Source organism: Biomphalaria glabrata, chromosome 1 (genome assembly GCF_947242115.1).
Source record: "Biomphalaria glabrata chromosome 1, xgBioGlab47.1, whole genome shotgun sequence".
In the NCBI taxonomy this organism is placed as follows: domain Eukaryota; kingdom Metazoa; phylum Mollusca; class Gastropoda; family Planorbidae; genus Biomphalaria; species Biomphalaria glabrata.
The window spans coordinates 29,737,522-29,753,760 of NC_074711.1; the positions used below are offsets into that span (position 1 = coordinate 29,737,522).

The 16,239-nt window shown below is 37.4% G+C and overlaps 1 protein-coding gene across 2 annotated transcripts in view; it reads left to right on the plus strand.

The window, feature by feature from the left end:
• Positions 1-214: 214 nt before the first annotated feature.
• Positions 215-16,239, plus strand: part of LOC106060763 (uncharacterized) — a 169,730-nt gene continuing 153,705 nt past the window's right edge. For both annotated transcript variants that reach the window (XM_056031638.1, XM_056031643.1), the window contains exon 1: positions 215-643. In XM_056031638.1, the coding sequence (XP_055887613.1) occupies positions 568-643 (76 nt within the window). In that variant the 5' untranslated portion in view covers positions 215-567. The remainder of the gene's footprint in view (positions 644-16,239) is intronic.

Below are 16,239 nucleotides of genomic sequence, written 5' to 3' on the forward strand. Positions count from 1 at the left end.
TTGTTCAAAGAAGTCGCCAATGCGCTTAAAAATTCAAACGCGCATTATCCCCCCCCCCACCGCTTTTTTAGGCTCTCCGCACCCGGCCCACCACCTTCTCCAATAAGTAACTGTCTCTCCTCTATGCCTCCCCCCTCCATTTTTTCCTCGATGTATTCAACACTAGGGACCTTAGTAATCTATATTAAATTGTTCTATAGTCTGCTGCTCTAGTCTCCAACTGCCAAGTGAGGGGGAGCAGTGGGCTGTTCTGGGGGAACGCAGGGCGTTGTCTTAGCGAGAACATATTTTCAGAGAACAATCCGGCACAAACGTTTTAAGACGTTTCCAGGAGCTGGGTTTTACAAGAGCGCCGATTTATGTTATAATTATGACTTTGTTTTGGTTGTATTGACTAGTTTTAAAATGATTTAAGTGTTTATTGGAATTGAAGAAAAGATTTTTAAAGATAAATTTTGAACAAGCAAAAGACATTTTTTTTCTCTTACTGGATAATTTTATATGTGATTCTTGATCTGGCCTTCTCTTTGTGACAGACCACTTCAAGTGGTCATTGCTTCACTGACAATGTCTGGACAGAGACTATTGAATCTTTGGACATGTGCAATTATTACCTTACTTGTCCAAACAACCACTGCTGAAGGTAAGACTAGTGTGCATTATAAAACTATAGATCTAAATCTATATATACAGGTCATATACCAGATACGTGGAACGAAGAAAACAATACCATCATTTTTGAACATTAGATTCGCATATAGCTTGTTCTTACCTTCTTGTCAAACATTTGTTAATACAGCATTGTTATGCATTATATATCTGCATGTTTCTAAAACAGTGCAAGATTCACATTAAGACCTCAAGTAAAATCTTTTACCAAGCTGAGTTTAATTAATTAAATTGGTTTTGCATTTGCGTGGTGCAATCAAGTAAGAGTTCGATGTAGTGTACAAATATAAGTTGTATGGCACAGTCAGTAAATAGATAACAATAAATAAGTCTCTGAAATATAGAATTCTATGACATTGAGGTAATCGTTTTTAAACCAAAAACTATTATGCAGTGTCCATGGTTTAAACTTTTAAAAAACTTGTGCAAAGTGATCTTATTATTTCAAGTAGGGGCGATTACATGTCATACTGTTATTGAATCGATTCCTTCAAACGTTGTCCTTTCAATACGAAACAAAGACTTGCATTTGGCGATGTATGACGAATAGATAATAAATATTTTATAACCTTTGAATTATAAAATAAAACATAGACATTGCCTCGTTGAGTGCACTTGTTTTTTTTTATTCATGGTGGAGTGTGGAGAGGGTTGTAACAGAGTTAACACGAAAGCCAGCACCGTCCCCCTGCATTTCATATTTTTATTACGAAATTCTTTTAACCAATCAGAGCTGCTTTACCACCCCCCCCCTCCTTTTTTTTTCTATTAAAAATGGAATGGGGGGGGGGAGGAGGTACGACACAATATAAAAATAGATTTAAAATCATGAATAATTAGCTGAAATAATTTTAGTTATTGACTAATTATGTAATTTCTCCACAAAAATACTCCCCCCACCCTTTTTTCCCTTTTTTTCCTTTCTTGAGTCCGACGGTGAAAAAGGTTTTAGTATAGAGGCCTACTTTATGTGGAAACTAAGTAAAGACTTATACTTATAAGGCATTGTCTTGTGGTCCAAAGATGGCAGTATGGAATACTGTGGAATGGCCACAAAGAACATTCCGTTATCTGTTGAGGTTGTGATTGAGGCTGCAACTTAAGTGGCCTCATTTTCGTCTGCAGACTTTATGAATGACTAGAAGAAGACACATTACTTGACTTTTCCAAGCTTGTTTTTCTTCTTTTTTTTTTTTTACTCGTGACCTCATTTGCTTGTCTGTTTACACATGCTAGTGACATACATTCGTATACTGTGACAATACCGTATTTAAAAAACAAAACTTTATAATGAAGTTATTACATATGGATAATGTGTGTGTGTGTTTCTTAGTATTTAGGTGCATCCTTTAGACGCAGATATTTTAGAGGTAACTTCTGCAAGACTACTCCCTTCTTCAGTGCGGTCACACGCCAGCAGTTTAGGTTCAGGAGATAAACATCGTATTGAGCAATTAGTACCTGCCCACTTAGGTTGACACCTGAGTACGTCCTACTTATGAATACAAGCAGATACACTAAGGGAGATAAACATTTTGGCAGACGAACGTTAGGTTGTTTTTAATTCATAAATTACAACAACCGGATATGAACTTTTTGTTTGATTTCAATGTACGCAATATGAAAGACAAAAGGCGGGGCAAAAATGAATTGTTAAGAGAGAGAGAGAGAGATAGTGAAAGAGAGAGAGAGAGTGAAATGGAGAGAGAGAGAGTGAAAGAGAGAGAGGGTGAGGTTGGAGAGGAGTAAGTAACAGAGAGAAAATGTCGCACCTGTAGTTATGAACCCCACCCTCTATAATTTGATTGTACTGATCTTTATCAATGTCCTCTAGGTCTACCCTTTTAAAAGCTTTGCTTGAAACAGATCATAAGCAATATCTATTCCTAGCGGCGTCAACTCCACGATGCTCCCTAACATTAAATATCAAGCAAAACTAAAAGGATACAAATATTTTGGAAGTGCTCCGTCTCCCTCCTACTTTGTTTTATTAAAGAAGTTGCACCTCCAACTCTACCGAAAGTTTCGGGGCGTCTTATTCTGAGGTATTAGGTCGAAGATGTTTACCAATGGGTGCATCTCACAGAGCCACTTTAGCTAAAAAGAAAACCTTTAGATTTTTAATCTTTACAATTCAGTAATTCAATCAAAAAACGAACATAAACTTCTTGAAGCAGGGAAGAAGATTAGCCCTTACGTCGTGCTGTATAGATGCTTGAGCATTTCAGGTGGTCTTAATGGGGGAATAACCCCCAGAGCTAAAATCATGTGAAATAAAATTGTTGCATGTTTGTGTTATTGTGTGATAAAATTCTACGGTTTACTTTCTAGAAATTCATTCACCATCTTGTTTGCTGCTAGTTAGCAGTCAATCAAATCGATTTTTGACCTTATTTTATTTAGGATTAAAGTTATCGATATCAGCTCTTTGATATTAATCAACTTGAACAACATAACCAAAGCCCCATCATTTCACCACATGAAGGTGCAAACCTAATACACACGGGCTTTTATATTTGATTTGTTGTAAAAAGGTATGCCATACTTAGCATAGACAGGACACCGAGAAATATGTTTTTAGTCACATGACATGTTTTGGTGAATTAATGCATCTGTCTAGAATGATTTCGACGACCTACAATATATAGGTCATGTTATCACGAGAAGTCGTTTTTTTTTTTTTTTTTTCATTTGCACATTTGTTTTAAAGACGTTAAAAAAATGGAATGTAGGCCTAGCTAAGATTGTTTACAATTATCTTAAAGATATTTTTTTCAAGCGTTTATACCTTCCAAAATAATATACAGGTATAATAGTTTATGCATCATACAGTTTTAAACTTGAGAACTATAATTGTTGACTGATTATTTTCTATTACTTGAGCTGTTTAGGTGCTGAGTATTAAATAGAAAAGAACTAAGTTATAAGAACAAATTTAATAGCATGGATCTGACAAATATTTTTTTAAAAAGTGTTATGAAATGGAGCATAGGCTAATGTCAGTCAAAACATTCCTGTTATCTTTGTTTGAATCAGAGCTAATCAAACTGCGGCTCGTTCAGGTCTTTATGAAAATCAATAGGCCCACTAAATGTAACGAACTATAGAACCCCGTGAATGAATTTTAAAACAATGCTTCGGATGACTAGCTACTGTGTTTATAATTGTCAATTATTATTCTACCCCTAAACTACACACTTGATCAAGTCCAATATTGATTTTATTTTTGGTTTTTAAATAATAAACATGATCGTGAATCGCTTTCATCGTGCATCCGGTCGAAGTGCAAACTTATACAGGTCGTTGCTCTCATCGTATAGATTCTGTATAATGGTCCCGGATTACATAATATCGGCTTAAACTCCTACTCTGATAATCTAGATGACTTAATTGCTCACCTAGATTCTAGCTTTGATAACCTCCATTCTAGCTCTGGAGAGTAAAGATTCCGGTTTCAATAGCTTCTATTCTAGTTCTGGAGAGCAAAGATTCCGGATTTGATGGCCTACATTTAGATTCTTATTATCTAGAATGAACCAATGGTCAAGGAACTATTAGTCGTGTGAACTATTTGTCTGTGAGCCATTTTTTCGTGTGCCCATATTGAAAGTCACTATTATTGAAATGTAAGCTTTATTTCATTGTACACACTTCCCAAAGCTTACAAACATTTGTTCTCTTTGCTGAACTTCTTAGTTCAACGTTTGTTAAAAATAAAATGTGTTGTGTTTTTTTATTTGGTCGAACACATGCATTGTCCAGTTATTATATACAGACGAAATGATTTTCATCATTTGTAACTTATTTGAATTCAAGTTTGGAGAGTCTATTGGGTTTACCCATACACCCATTACCTTCAAAAACAAGAAAAACATTTAAAAAAAGAAGACAATACCAAATAAAACTAATAGAGCCATTATTTTGCTCTTAATAACCAATGAATGTTAAAAAAGAGGAAAAACGAGGAAAAAAAATATCCATGTTAAGCGAATTTATAAATCTTCTAGACATTGTAATATTCTAATGATAGCCATTTATATACAGATTTAGAAGACGGTGCGCAAAATGTTCCTGAACATTCATTTATTAAACTGCTATAAATAGGGCCCTGCGGACAATGGTTATGCTTGCCCTGGATGTGGCAAAATATGCAGGTCACAGCTGGGGCTGCGCAGCCACGGGAAATACTGTATTCCTCATTAATCTTCGGACTCGAAGACAAGCCTTATATATATAAATAGGGCATACAAGCGGAAATACCCGAAGATGTATAGCTTGTTCAAGATAAATATTTTCTAGTCTTCAAGCCAAATTTAATTACAATTCTTTTTATACTTTAAAAAATTATAACGCTCTAAATAGAGTTTCCCAGTGTGGGATCCGTGTCCATGAAGGAGTGACTTGAATAGAGGTACTGTAATAATGAGGTCGAACGTGCAGGGGTGAACAACAGTAAAGAAGAATACAATAGACTACGTACAAGAAACCCTTTGGATCTAAGTAAAAAAAATGGCATACGCTTAATTAGATTAAATATGTTAACTAAATTAGCTAAAACTAAATAAGCTAAAAGCCTATTTTATATTAATTGTTTGTCTTTTTCGTTTGTTTGGAGCTGATGGAGGTCTCGTGGCCAAACCTCCCAAGTTATTATAGCAACGGAAATGGGTGGCTTTGAGTATATAATAAATTGTCAGGCGTAATGTAAACCCTTACTTACTAAACGAGATGAAGGCAGGTCAAAGATTATTATCAACAATATGCGAGCTCTTTTCTACATAAGCTCAATTTTTCTTTCACTCTGTGACTAAATCCCATTCCAATTTCGCAATTTCGACCATAGATATTTATAAATAAATACATTTATCTTAACCATCCGTTTTTTTAATATAGGAATTCTAGATCTAAACCTTATTTTTTTTTTTACATTTTCAATGAGGCCGTTTATGGAACACTGTAGGGTGTCTCTTGTGTGTGTCTTGCATGAGCGAACAAGAGATAGCTGGTAATGGGTAGGTTTGTATTTTGTTAAGAGAACAGCTCTTTATCTATATGACATTCTAAGCGTTGTTCTGTATGAACTGTGGAAGTGGAAGTCCCACTGTTTTGTTAACGTGTGGAGGGTGGAGGGGGGTCACCAGAAAATAAGAACACGTCCTGCAGATTTAGTGTGTGGAGAGTGGAGGGGGGCCACCAGAAAATAAGAACACGTCCTGCAGATTTAGTGTGTGGAGGGTGGAGGGGGGTCACCAGAAAATAAGAACACGTCCTGCAGATTTAGTGTGTGGAGGGGGGTCACCAGAAAATAAGAACACGTCGCAGATTTAGTGTGTGGAGAGTGGAGGGGGGCCACCAGAAAATAAGAACACGTCGCAGATTTAGTGTGTGGAGAGTGGAGGGGGGCCACCAGAAAATAAGAACACGTCCTGCAGATTTAGTGTGTGGAGAGTGGAGGGGGCCACCAGAAAATAAGAACACGTCGCAGATTTAGTGTGTGGAGAGTGGAGGGGGCCACCAGAAAATAAGAACACGTCCTGCAGATTTAGTGTGTGGAGAGTGGAGGGGGCCACCAGAAAATAAGAACACGTCCTGCAGATTTAGTGTGTGGAGAGTGGAGGGGGCCACCAGAAAATAAGAACACGTCCTGCAGATTTAGTGTGTGGAGAGTGGAGGGGGCCACCAGAAAATAAGAACACGTCCTGCAGATTTAGTGTGTGGAGGGTGGAGGGGGGTCACCAGAAAATAAGAACACGTCCTGCAGATTTAGTGTGTGGAGGGTGGAGTGGGCCACCAGAAAATAAGAACACGTCCTGCAGATTTAGTGTGTGGAGAGTGGAGGTGGCCACCAGAAAATAAGGGTGTTAAGTATGCCTTGAAGACTTAAGGCAACTATTGTCGTAGTTGGGCCGAACACTTTTAATCATTCAACACAGGACGCCATCTTAGGCAGGAAGCCCCTGTTCACAACAAAAGATGCATGACTCACAATGACTAAGGACTATAACTTACATATCAAGTATTAACAAAGGGAACGTTGCTTAATCCACGTGCTGTTTTGTTTTGTTGGCAGTGTTGACGTCTAGCGTCGCATAATCACACACCAGGCCGACAAATTTGATAAATTTGAACATAGACTTTTATGAACCCAAAGAAGAGTTTAGTGTCTTTTTTTGTGTGTGTAGTCTAAGAGATGGATGTTGTTACTATCCAAGTCTTGCCCATTGATCACGTCTCTAATCACTAAGGAAAAGTCCTCACGTAGTAATATAGCATCTTGTAAATATGTGTTAGTGCAAAAACTCTGATCATATGTCATTGCTTTAATGTTTGATCAATTTATAACATAACAGTAAAAAACAAATGTCCTAGTTAACACTAAATGTTAATGAGAATATTTAATATAGATTGGGTTCATTAGTAGCGGCACAATTTCTGAAGTCAAACTTTAGATCGATGTTGAAAATAATATCCCCATTGTTTTCCACGATAAATCCTATTCTTTAGTATAAACTATGCTACCAGCCGACATTCAATATCAAATAATAAAGGGCGGTACCGATCGTCTTATCTAGAAAGTAGAATTCCTACTTCAGTTAACAAATGATAAGAAATAACGACAAAAAGGTAGGCAGGTGCGATAAGTGCGACATGTTTAGAGGGGGGGGGGGTGCCTGGGCGGTCAGAATGATCCATTGATACAAATAATAACATGCGCTCCATCATGGACAAACGGTGGAAGGACCGCACTACAAACAGCGATGTCCTTGCGAACGCCGGTATGGACAGTATAGAGGGACTTCTTATGGTCCGACAGTTACGCTGAGTAGGGCACGTATCCCGTATGGGCAGTCTTTTTTGGTCAGCTAAAAGGTGGTCGACGTAACAGAGGCGCCCCACGGAAACGCTTCAAAGACCAGCTTAGGCGTCAACTTTCCTTAACTGAAATAGAAGAGAGCACCTGGTTGCATGCGGCCTCAGAACGAGACAGCTGGAGGTCACTCACGAAGGCCGCGAGATACACATTTGAGTTCAAAAGAAAATCCGCTGCCGAAGACAAACGGAGACGGCGAATAGAAAATCTAAATCGACCACCTGCGGACAATGGTTATGCTTGCCCTGGTTGTGGCAAAATACGTCGGTCACAGCTGGGTCTGCGCAGCCACGGGAAATACTGCACTCTTCACTAATCTTCGGACTCGAAGACAAGCCTTATTGTTATTATAAATATAAAAATACGTTAAAAAAAATTAAATCTTATCTAAGGAGAAGAGGTACACATTTAGCCTACAACCATATCTCTCAATGACGTAGAATCGTTTTTTCGATATCAATAAAAAAAAAGTACCCATAATTAATTGACTAATTGGTAAACATTTTAATTGATTCGCGTTTTCTTAAGTACAGTAGACAATTGTGAAAAATTACGTGTTCAAAATTTGTACCAGACAGAAGACAGAATAGAATTGATGTAAGTTTTGTAAAAACTAATGAGAGTATCAATTAGTAACTAATGAGAACATCAATCTATAATATTACTATTTGATTCAGACACTAAAATAAAAGTATAGAGATTTTGCTCCACATAAATACACGAAATACACGATTTAGTATATCGATCTAATAATAAGGCTTGTCTTCGAGTCCGAAGATTAATGAGGATCTACCAATGTAATAAATACGGCAATAAGCGTAATGGCAACAGTTTTTTTTCTATAATTTTATGGACTTGTTGGCATGTAGGCTTAGATGTATCCTATATATTCTTTGTGCTGCAGATTATCCAGGGTAATTAGGTCTACTTTTCTTTGTCTATAGTTCTAGTGGTAATGACTTCTAGACTAAATAAATAAACCCGACTCGGGTGTCGAACCTCGAGCCCCATTCATAGGTAGACAAACCAAGCCAAGTTCAAGCGTACTTAGCCTCTCGACCACTCTTCCCACACTACTAGGTTATATAGATAGGTTTACAGGGCCTACAATGATAATAACAAATCTACTATACAGCTGCATTCTTGGTGTATTTTAATAACAACTTGTAGTCTACTATGTACAGAAGGAAACTAAAAACATTTTTGCAAAGCTTATATCAAGTCTGTATGTTAAAAAGTTCGCAATTATTTTTAGTATCTTACAAAACAAGAATCAAAGGAAAAAATAACCAGTTATTTAATTAACTTTTGGTTATTAATTATTTTGTTTGGGATCAAACAAGGGAAAAGAAATTGTACTTGATTGAAGCTAAATTAGTCCCATAGAGGAGGCTTGAGTTCGAATTCAAGTCGTACACCTTTTTCTATGCATTCTAAAAGCAATGACGGTCACTTTCAAAGAGATACACCCATCTTTCCTCTTCCCCCAAACCCATGTTCCCAACTGGCCCAGACAAATGATAGGATCATAGAGAAAGCTAAAAGCATGAAATAGCGCTAAACAACGACATTTGTTAAAAATGTTTCTATTTGCACAGATTTATTGTTGTTGGTCTAGATCTATTACAAATTTAATTGCACGACTGATCCAAACTAATTGATACAATTACACCTAAGATAAGTTTGCTTTTTTAAAAAGTTATATATATATGTATATATATATATTCTTTTGTTATACTCAGTGTAATAACTGCTGCTGTTCTTTACTTCAAGAGTATCGAATAATAGAATTTAACGATATCATCTTATTTGAGAATTTTAAAACTAGACAAAAATTTGTAACAAGAAATTTGACTTAGAAACCAGAAGGTCATATTGTGCGTGATGATCCCTCTTTAGTTCCATCTCAAGTTGAATTCCTTTGTAATATTTCATGTCCTCCACACTGTCTTTGAACCACGCCCTACAGACAAAGGCCGAAGCTTCGCGGACAACTATTATTTACCTAAAGTTTTATGTGCGCTTGTAGATTTCTAGATATGAAAACAAGATATCGGTCTTCAGCTTTAGAATGACGTATATCTGGTTGGTTGCACCCCCCCCCCCCCAACAAGAGAAGTAAAAATAGTACAGTGTTTAATTGTAGTTCAAGTTGACGGTTAATGCATCTACCGATATCCAAGAAATTATTTGTTTAGAACTTCATATTTTCAATAGCAATATTACATTTCTATTTGCTTTCTATTCTCAGTACTCAAGGTGAAATGTACATCCTTGAGTGGCTGTTTTTCTTAGGCCACGATAGTAGAAAATACACATTTAATATTATACTTACCCTTTAGTACTTTGTACTTTATGAAAATATAAATAGCATAACAATTTTAACTATCAATATAAAACTAGTTACCCTAAGAAAAATGACGTAATTTGAACAAAAAAATGACGTATTTAATGATTGCATTAATCTTAGTTGACGCATAACAACGCCCGAGAAGGACTATTGATTATCTTCTCTTTAACGCTGCTAACATTTCTTGAAAAACATGAACTCCTAGGTTAGTCATACTTTCAAACAAATCCAATTGTGCTAACATTAAATAACATTTTGAAGCCAGGAAATTAAAGGAGGGTAAGTCTAAGCCCCATCACGTCTCATTGCTGCCTTTGCCGTGCGGTATAATCTGTTATGAACTGTCGTGATAATCGTCTTGGGTTTGAACCCTGCCCACCACCCACCCTGCGCGAGGTTTGGGGTAGGACGTAATAATCCCCTGAATGAACGTCCGAAAGTAACAAGACAATTTGATAGTGATCAATGAATTGAAGACATTGATGAACTACATTCATTACAAAAGATCATATATGCATGGAACCATATGTTTTAAAAACTTCTAGTTATACACTGTCGTAACCCTGCCTTGCACCAGTGCTTGAGGAGCGTACGAGCGCACTATTGAACAAGGACATGAAGACTATGTGAAGAAAGAACAGTGTATCAAGTGATTAGGGAAAGTCTGAATTGTTGGGAACTAGGGAAGCATCTTTTGTGCTGCCTGAAGACTGTAATAGTACCTGGAGCGAAGCAGGGAAGGCTGCAGTTGGTTCATATTCAGGTTTGGTGGAGAAAGGATTGGTAGAATTAGGAACAAGGCTGTGTTTATCCTGGTGAATAATTTCAATAAACACACATATCTGTATACTATAGAACTTCGTTGAGTTGCCTGCTTTAGATTTACAACAATATTTTTCTATCTTCCTTATCTACATTTTTAGGAATCTGCATGCACACATAAACTTTAGGCCTGTATATTTAGCAACAGCCTGCAATGATCACACTCTCAACAAATCGTAGGACACGGAAGCTAAACTTATTCAATGATCAATTACTAGTTCTGTTCTTTGAGAAATGAGGCCGTTCTTCGGTCATGCCTGACAAACCATGAATACCAGAACAGGACAGAGTCTAAAGATTTCGCAAGTGACACCCTGCTCAGTCAGACGACAGCAAAGAAAGAGTTACAATGGCTCCCGTTGACTTGCTCAGAAGAATAGCCGAAACCCATTTCAATGAGCCGCCGTGTTGTTTAAAATAAACTTTACTTCCTGATTACACTTAGAAATCTAATTCAGCAAAAACTGATTGTTTGTTCTTGTATTGTTATAGTCTGTTAATATTGTCATTTTGTATACTTTTACTATCGCACACATGGAACTGATTATCGTTAGTTGTTGACCTATTATTTAGTTATACGATGTGTGTTACACAAGTTTAGAGATTATTATCTTTTGAAAAATAGACTTTATCAAAAAAAAAAAAAGATAATTATGTCCTACGTGTGTTCCTAGCACTGGCGGATCCAGGGGGGGGGGCGGTAGGGGCGATCGCCCCCCCCCACTCGGCCGACCCCCCCCCCCGAAGGGGGGGGGCGGACGAACTTTACTATAGGATTCAAACAATTTGTATACAAATTTATTACTTATGTTAAAAATATATACTAATTATTTATATTTCAACCTATTTTTAGATTATTTCGCCCCCCCCCTCTAGTATGTTGGCTGATTTGGTGGGGTCGGGAGGGGGCGATGGTATCAATCCCGCCCCCACTTACACTTTCGAGTGGGGGGGGCGGTCAAATTTATTTGTAGAAATCACAACTTGCTAACAAAATCAATTAAATATCTATATCATTAAAACTTGTTATTGATATTTTAATTTTAACCTATTTTTTTATTATGTCGTTCCCTGTTTGCCGATTGGGGGGGGGGACGAATACCTCTACTGCCCTTCCCACCTAAAGCCTTTGAATGGGGGGGGGGCTGTCCGTTTCTATGAAGAAATCATAGTTTGTGAACAAAATTAGTTGAATTAATATATAAATTTTATATTAAGTCGCTCCCTTTCTGGTATTTTGGCCGATTCGGTGGGGTGAGGGGGGGGGGGCGATTGCATGTACTACCCTCCCCACTCTAGCCCTCTGAGTGCTGGGGGGGGGCGGTTCTATTTTTGTGGAGAATCAAAGTTTGTGAATAAAATTAGTTGAATATCTATATAATATAAACTACGTATTGATATGTAACCCATTGAATATTATGTCGTACCACACTCTAATCTCAAATTGTATCATTAGTAAATTTAGATGAAAAAGGGTTGTACCAAGTGGGAGGGGCGATACATGCAATCTTATTTCCCCCATCGGACAAATTAATACTTTTTCTTTTTGTATTATAGTTAAGAAATTACAAAATTAAAAAAATCTGTCATTAATATAATTTATATAAAATAAAATAAATTATTGTATCGAGTCGCCCCAACCCTATCCACTATTCTTTAATGCCAAATGCAATCTTTAGTAGAAATTATTAAAGGAGCGAGGATTAATCGTTTTCACTCTACCGCCATTCCCATTTCCAGACTGAGTTTTTGTAATTTCACATGAATTTATCATAATTATTTTAAGAAAGACTTTGTATTGGAAAAGTTAGAATTCAAACGAAATTTTTCAATATAAGAGTCATGATAGAGATGAGTTCTAAACTCAAATAATGTTTTTATAGTCGCCTTTTCCCAGCCTTTACTCAAACTGATATTTTTCTAGCTAAAAATTTTGGAACTATAACTCACAATTTATACTAGAGTTTTCTTAAATACAATTTATCGAATAAGTTTTTTTTCGGCGGTGATCCTCAAAGCAAAAATCTAAATACGTGGGGTATCCTATCTTTTCAAGGAACAAATCGGTTTTATTTGCAATGTATTATAAAGTCATATTAGAATATTTTTCAAGTACTACATTATTCGAAAGGTCCGTTTCTAATAGTATGAGTAATGAGCTTTAGGTCAGGAGAATGCGTTTTTGCAGTGAAGAATGCAGTGAAAACGCTTTTGGCGTCTGGGCTTCGCCCCGAACTTCATTTATGAATAATGAGTTGTAGATGTCAGGAGAATGCATTTCTGCAATGAAGAATGCAAGAAAACGCTTTTGGCGTCGGGGCTTCGCCCCGAACTCCATTGATGAATAATGAGCTGTACTTGTCAGAAGAATGCGTTTCTGCAATGAAGAATGCAAGAAAACGCTTTTGGCGTCGGGGCTTCGCCCCGAACTCCATTAATGAATAATAAGCTGTAGATGTCAGGAGAATGCGTTTCTGCAATGAAGAATGCAAGAAAACGCTTTTGGCGTCGGGGCTTCGCCCCGAACTCTATTAATGAATAATAAGCTGTAGATGTCAGGAGAATACGTTTTTGCAGTGAAAAAGCAAGAAAACCTTATAGCGCTGCCCCAGTTGTTTGGTTTTTCGCCGAAGGTTGAGAAATGCTGCTTTTTTATTCTCATATATATATATGTGTATGTATGTGTGTGTGTGTGTGTGTGCTGTACGCACGTTTATGCGTAGGGTTAGGGTTTACTGGGCGTTAGGGTTAGGGTTTGGAAAAAAATCGCCCCCCCCCCAGTCCAAAGTTCTGGATCCGCTAGTGGTTCCTAGGTCACTCTAGTCATGCATGCTAATCAATGTCTTAATTCCTGCCAAGTCATTGGTTTTCCTGGATGACTCAGGCAACCCATTTCATGCTCTAATAGCACTAGCAAAGAAGGAGCATTTGTACACATTTGTCCTAGCATATGGAACAAGGAATGTGCCTTTATCTTTGTATCTTTCCTTAAAGAACATACAAAGATTGTATACCATGTGTGTTACATAAGTTTAGAGATTACTAAAGAACATACAAAATAGAGACACTTCAGCATGATACAAACTTCATGAGCTTTCTTTCAATAGACATTTTTTAATGTGCAGGCATTGATCTCTGAAAGTGACCAAAAAAAAAAAAAAGACAATTAAACAGCATTGAATCATTATTGTAATCACTTGAACGTAGGAAATAAAACGCCATCGAATTGCTATAGTCTAAGATCATGTAATATATAGTCTATGTCTAAGATGGAATAGCACGTGGATGTCCTTTAAGAGATATAAAAACAACAACTGAAAAATAAACGTTTCCTATAAGCACACGAAACAATTAGATTTACTTAATGCACTTCTGTTGTAATCCGCAATCAAAACAAGCATTGGATTTTTTTAGGGAAAAAGTTGCTTATGGTTTTGTGTTGTCCGTCTAATCGTCTGTCCGTTCGTCATGTGTACTGTGAAAAACTCAAAAACAAAACGCGCTATAGAAAATAGATTACGTCATCATATCTAGGGGGCCTACTGTGCTTGGAATTATTGCAACGGCAAAGCTTATATCAACTCACTCTGTCCTTCTGTCTGTCTGATAAAATTTTCTACACATTATTTCTCTCACATCTACTCTCGGATAAAGTTGAAATTTGCTAAATTATTTCTTTTACCTGACAAAAGAAGAATTAATTTAAAAATTAACGAATTATTTTGTAAATAAACTATTGGTAATTATTTAGTTTTTTGGAAAAAGGTGGTGGCATAGGTTTAATTAGTCCCTTTTATACTTCGAGTCGAGAAGCAAGTCGTGGATTAAAGAAATGAAAATAACAATAGATAACTATAAAACCTTCTATTTCTAACCTTCTCAGATACCCTCTTTATCCCACGCTCCTTCCCATCTGGTCCAAACAAGTGCTAGGATCATAGCGCATTGACAACTCTAAAAGCATGAAATTGCGCTAAACAAAAACAAACGGTAACAATAGTTCTAGTCGTACAGATTTATTGGTGACCGGTCATTTCATCCCCGGTCACTTCATCCCCAGTCATATCATTCCCTGGTCACTTCATCCCCTGGTCACTTCATCCCCGGTCACTTTATCCCGGTCATTTCATCCCCAATTAAATATTTTATATATAAATATTGTTACGAATCTCACTATCCAGGCTCTCTGCAAACTGCACCATACACCACCAACTTAAAGGACTTGACAACTCAGAGCTCCAAAGTAACGTAACACTTTAATAGTTGAATAAATAACAGCCAATACTGTACAATTGGCAACACGTACACTGTACAAATATCTCTCCGATAACACCGTACCGCCGTATCAACTCTTGCACTGGCCTCTCCGTCTCGTTCCGGGCTTGCACTGGGTTCAACACTTCAGGACTGACTTCACACACTTGGGCTCGTTGTGTCGGACTCGATCACAGACCAAGATCAAGACGCCGTTCGTCTCAACTGTACTTGATAGTACTCCGCACTGAACCGTCGTAATGCTCCGTACAGAACCACACCGCTGAACTGTGCTGTAGTCGACCGGACTGTAGTGAACCGGGCTCTCCACCGTCTTGACTGCGACACCTCCGCTCCTTATATAGGGTCCCTACTGGCCTTCTAGAACCGGACAGAACGCCGCTCGACGTTTCTAGGTGGTCAGATGACTACAACTCTCGTGACGCTCCTGAGCTCTGTTCACGACGACGATCCTACTCGAACCTTCATGTTGATACTCGGTCTCGGCTGACCGTCGTAACTCGTCACGGTTGACCGCTCGTCTAGCGCTGGCCTGGGGCGATTTGCGTCGGCTGACTACACACACACCACTACCCCCATTTGTGCCACCACCAGGTTTATAACAATATGATTATGTAGAACGCTTTTTGACATTTTATGACTTGTTACTAATGTGTTTATAGTGTTTCCCCTCCACTTTGTATTCTTAATGAGAAATCGTATATTATATTGTAAATCTAGGTGTGTACTTAGCTATAGCGCTTCTATTGGATGTGGGCGATGTAATATTATAATATTATCCTGATCTAAGGCCAAGGTTTGGTGGAAGTAGTGAAAATTATTTGAGAGATAGAAGTGCGATTAGAATAATTTTGACCGTGCCGCTGATAACTTATCATCAAAGGCCAAGGTGTGGTGAAAGTACGACTATATTTCACTTTAATTTTATTTTTCAATCGCTCTTTCTTGAAAATGGGCGCGTCATTTTTAGCCTTCAAATAAGGTTTTATTTTTTTCTAATAAAGGCGGAGTTCACCCATCCTCGGGATATCATGTCGCATGTATAAGTTTTGCTTTAATTCCTTTTAAACATTAATGTGTTACAATTTTGTCATTTAAATAAAAAAAATGAATACATTAAATATTGCTCATTTCATGATTTTTGAAATTACAATTTGCTAGATAAAAATGATCAGATGATGAAAATATCAAGGGATGAAATGATCGGGGATGAAGTGACCAGGGGATGAAATGACCGGGGATGAAGTGACCA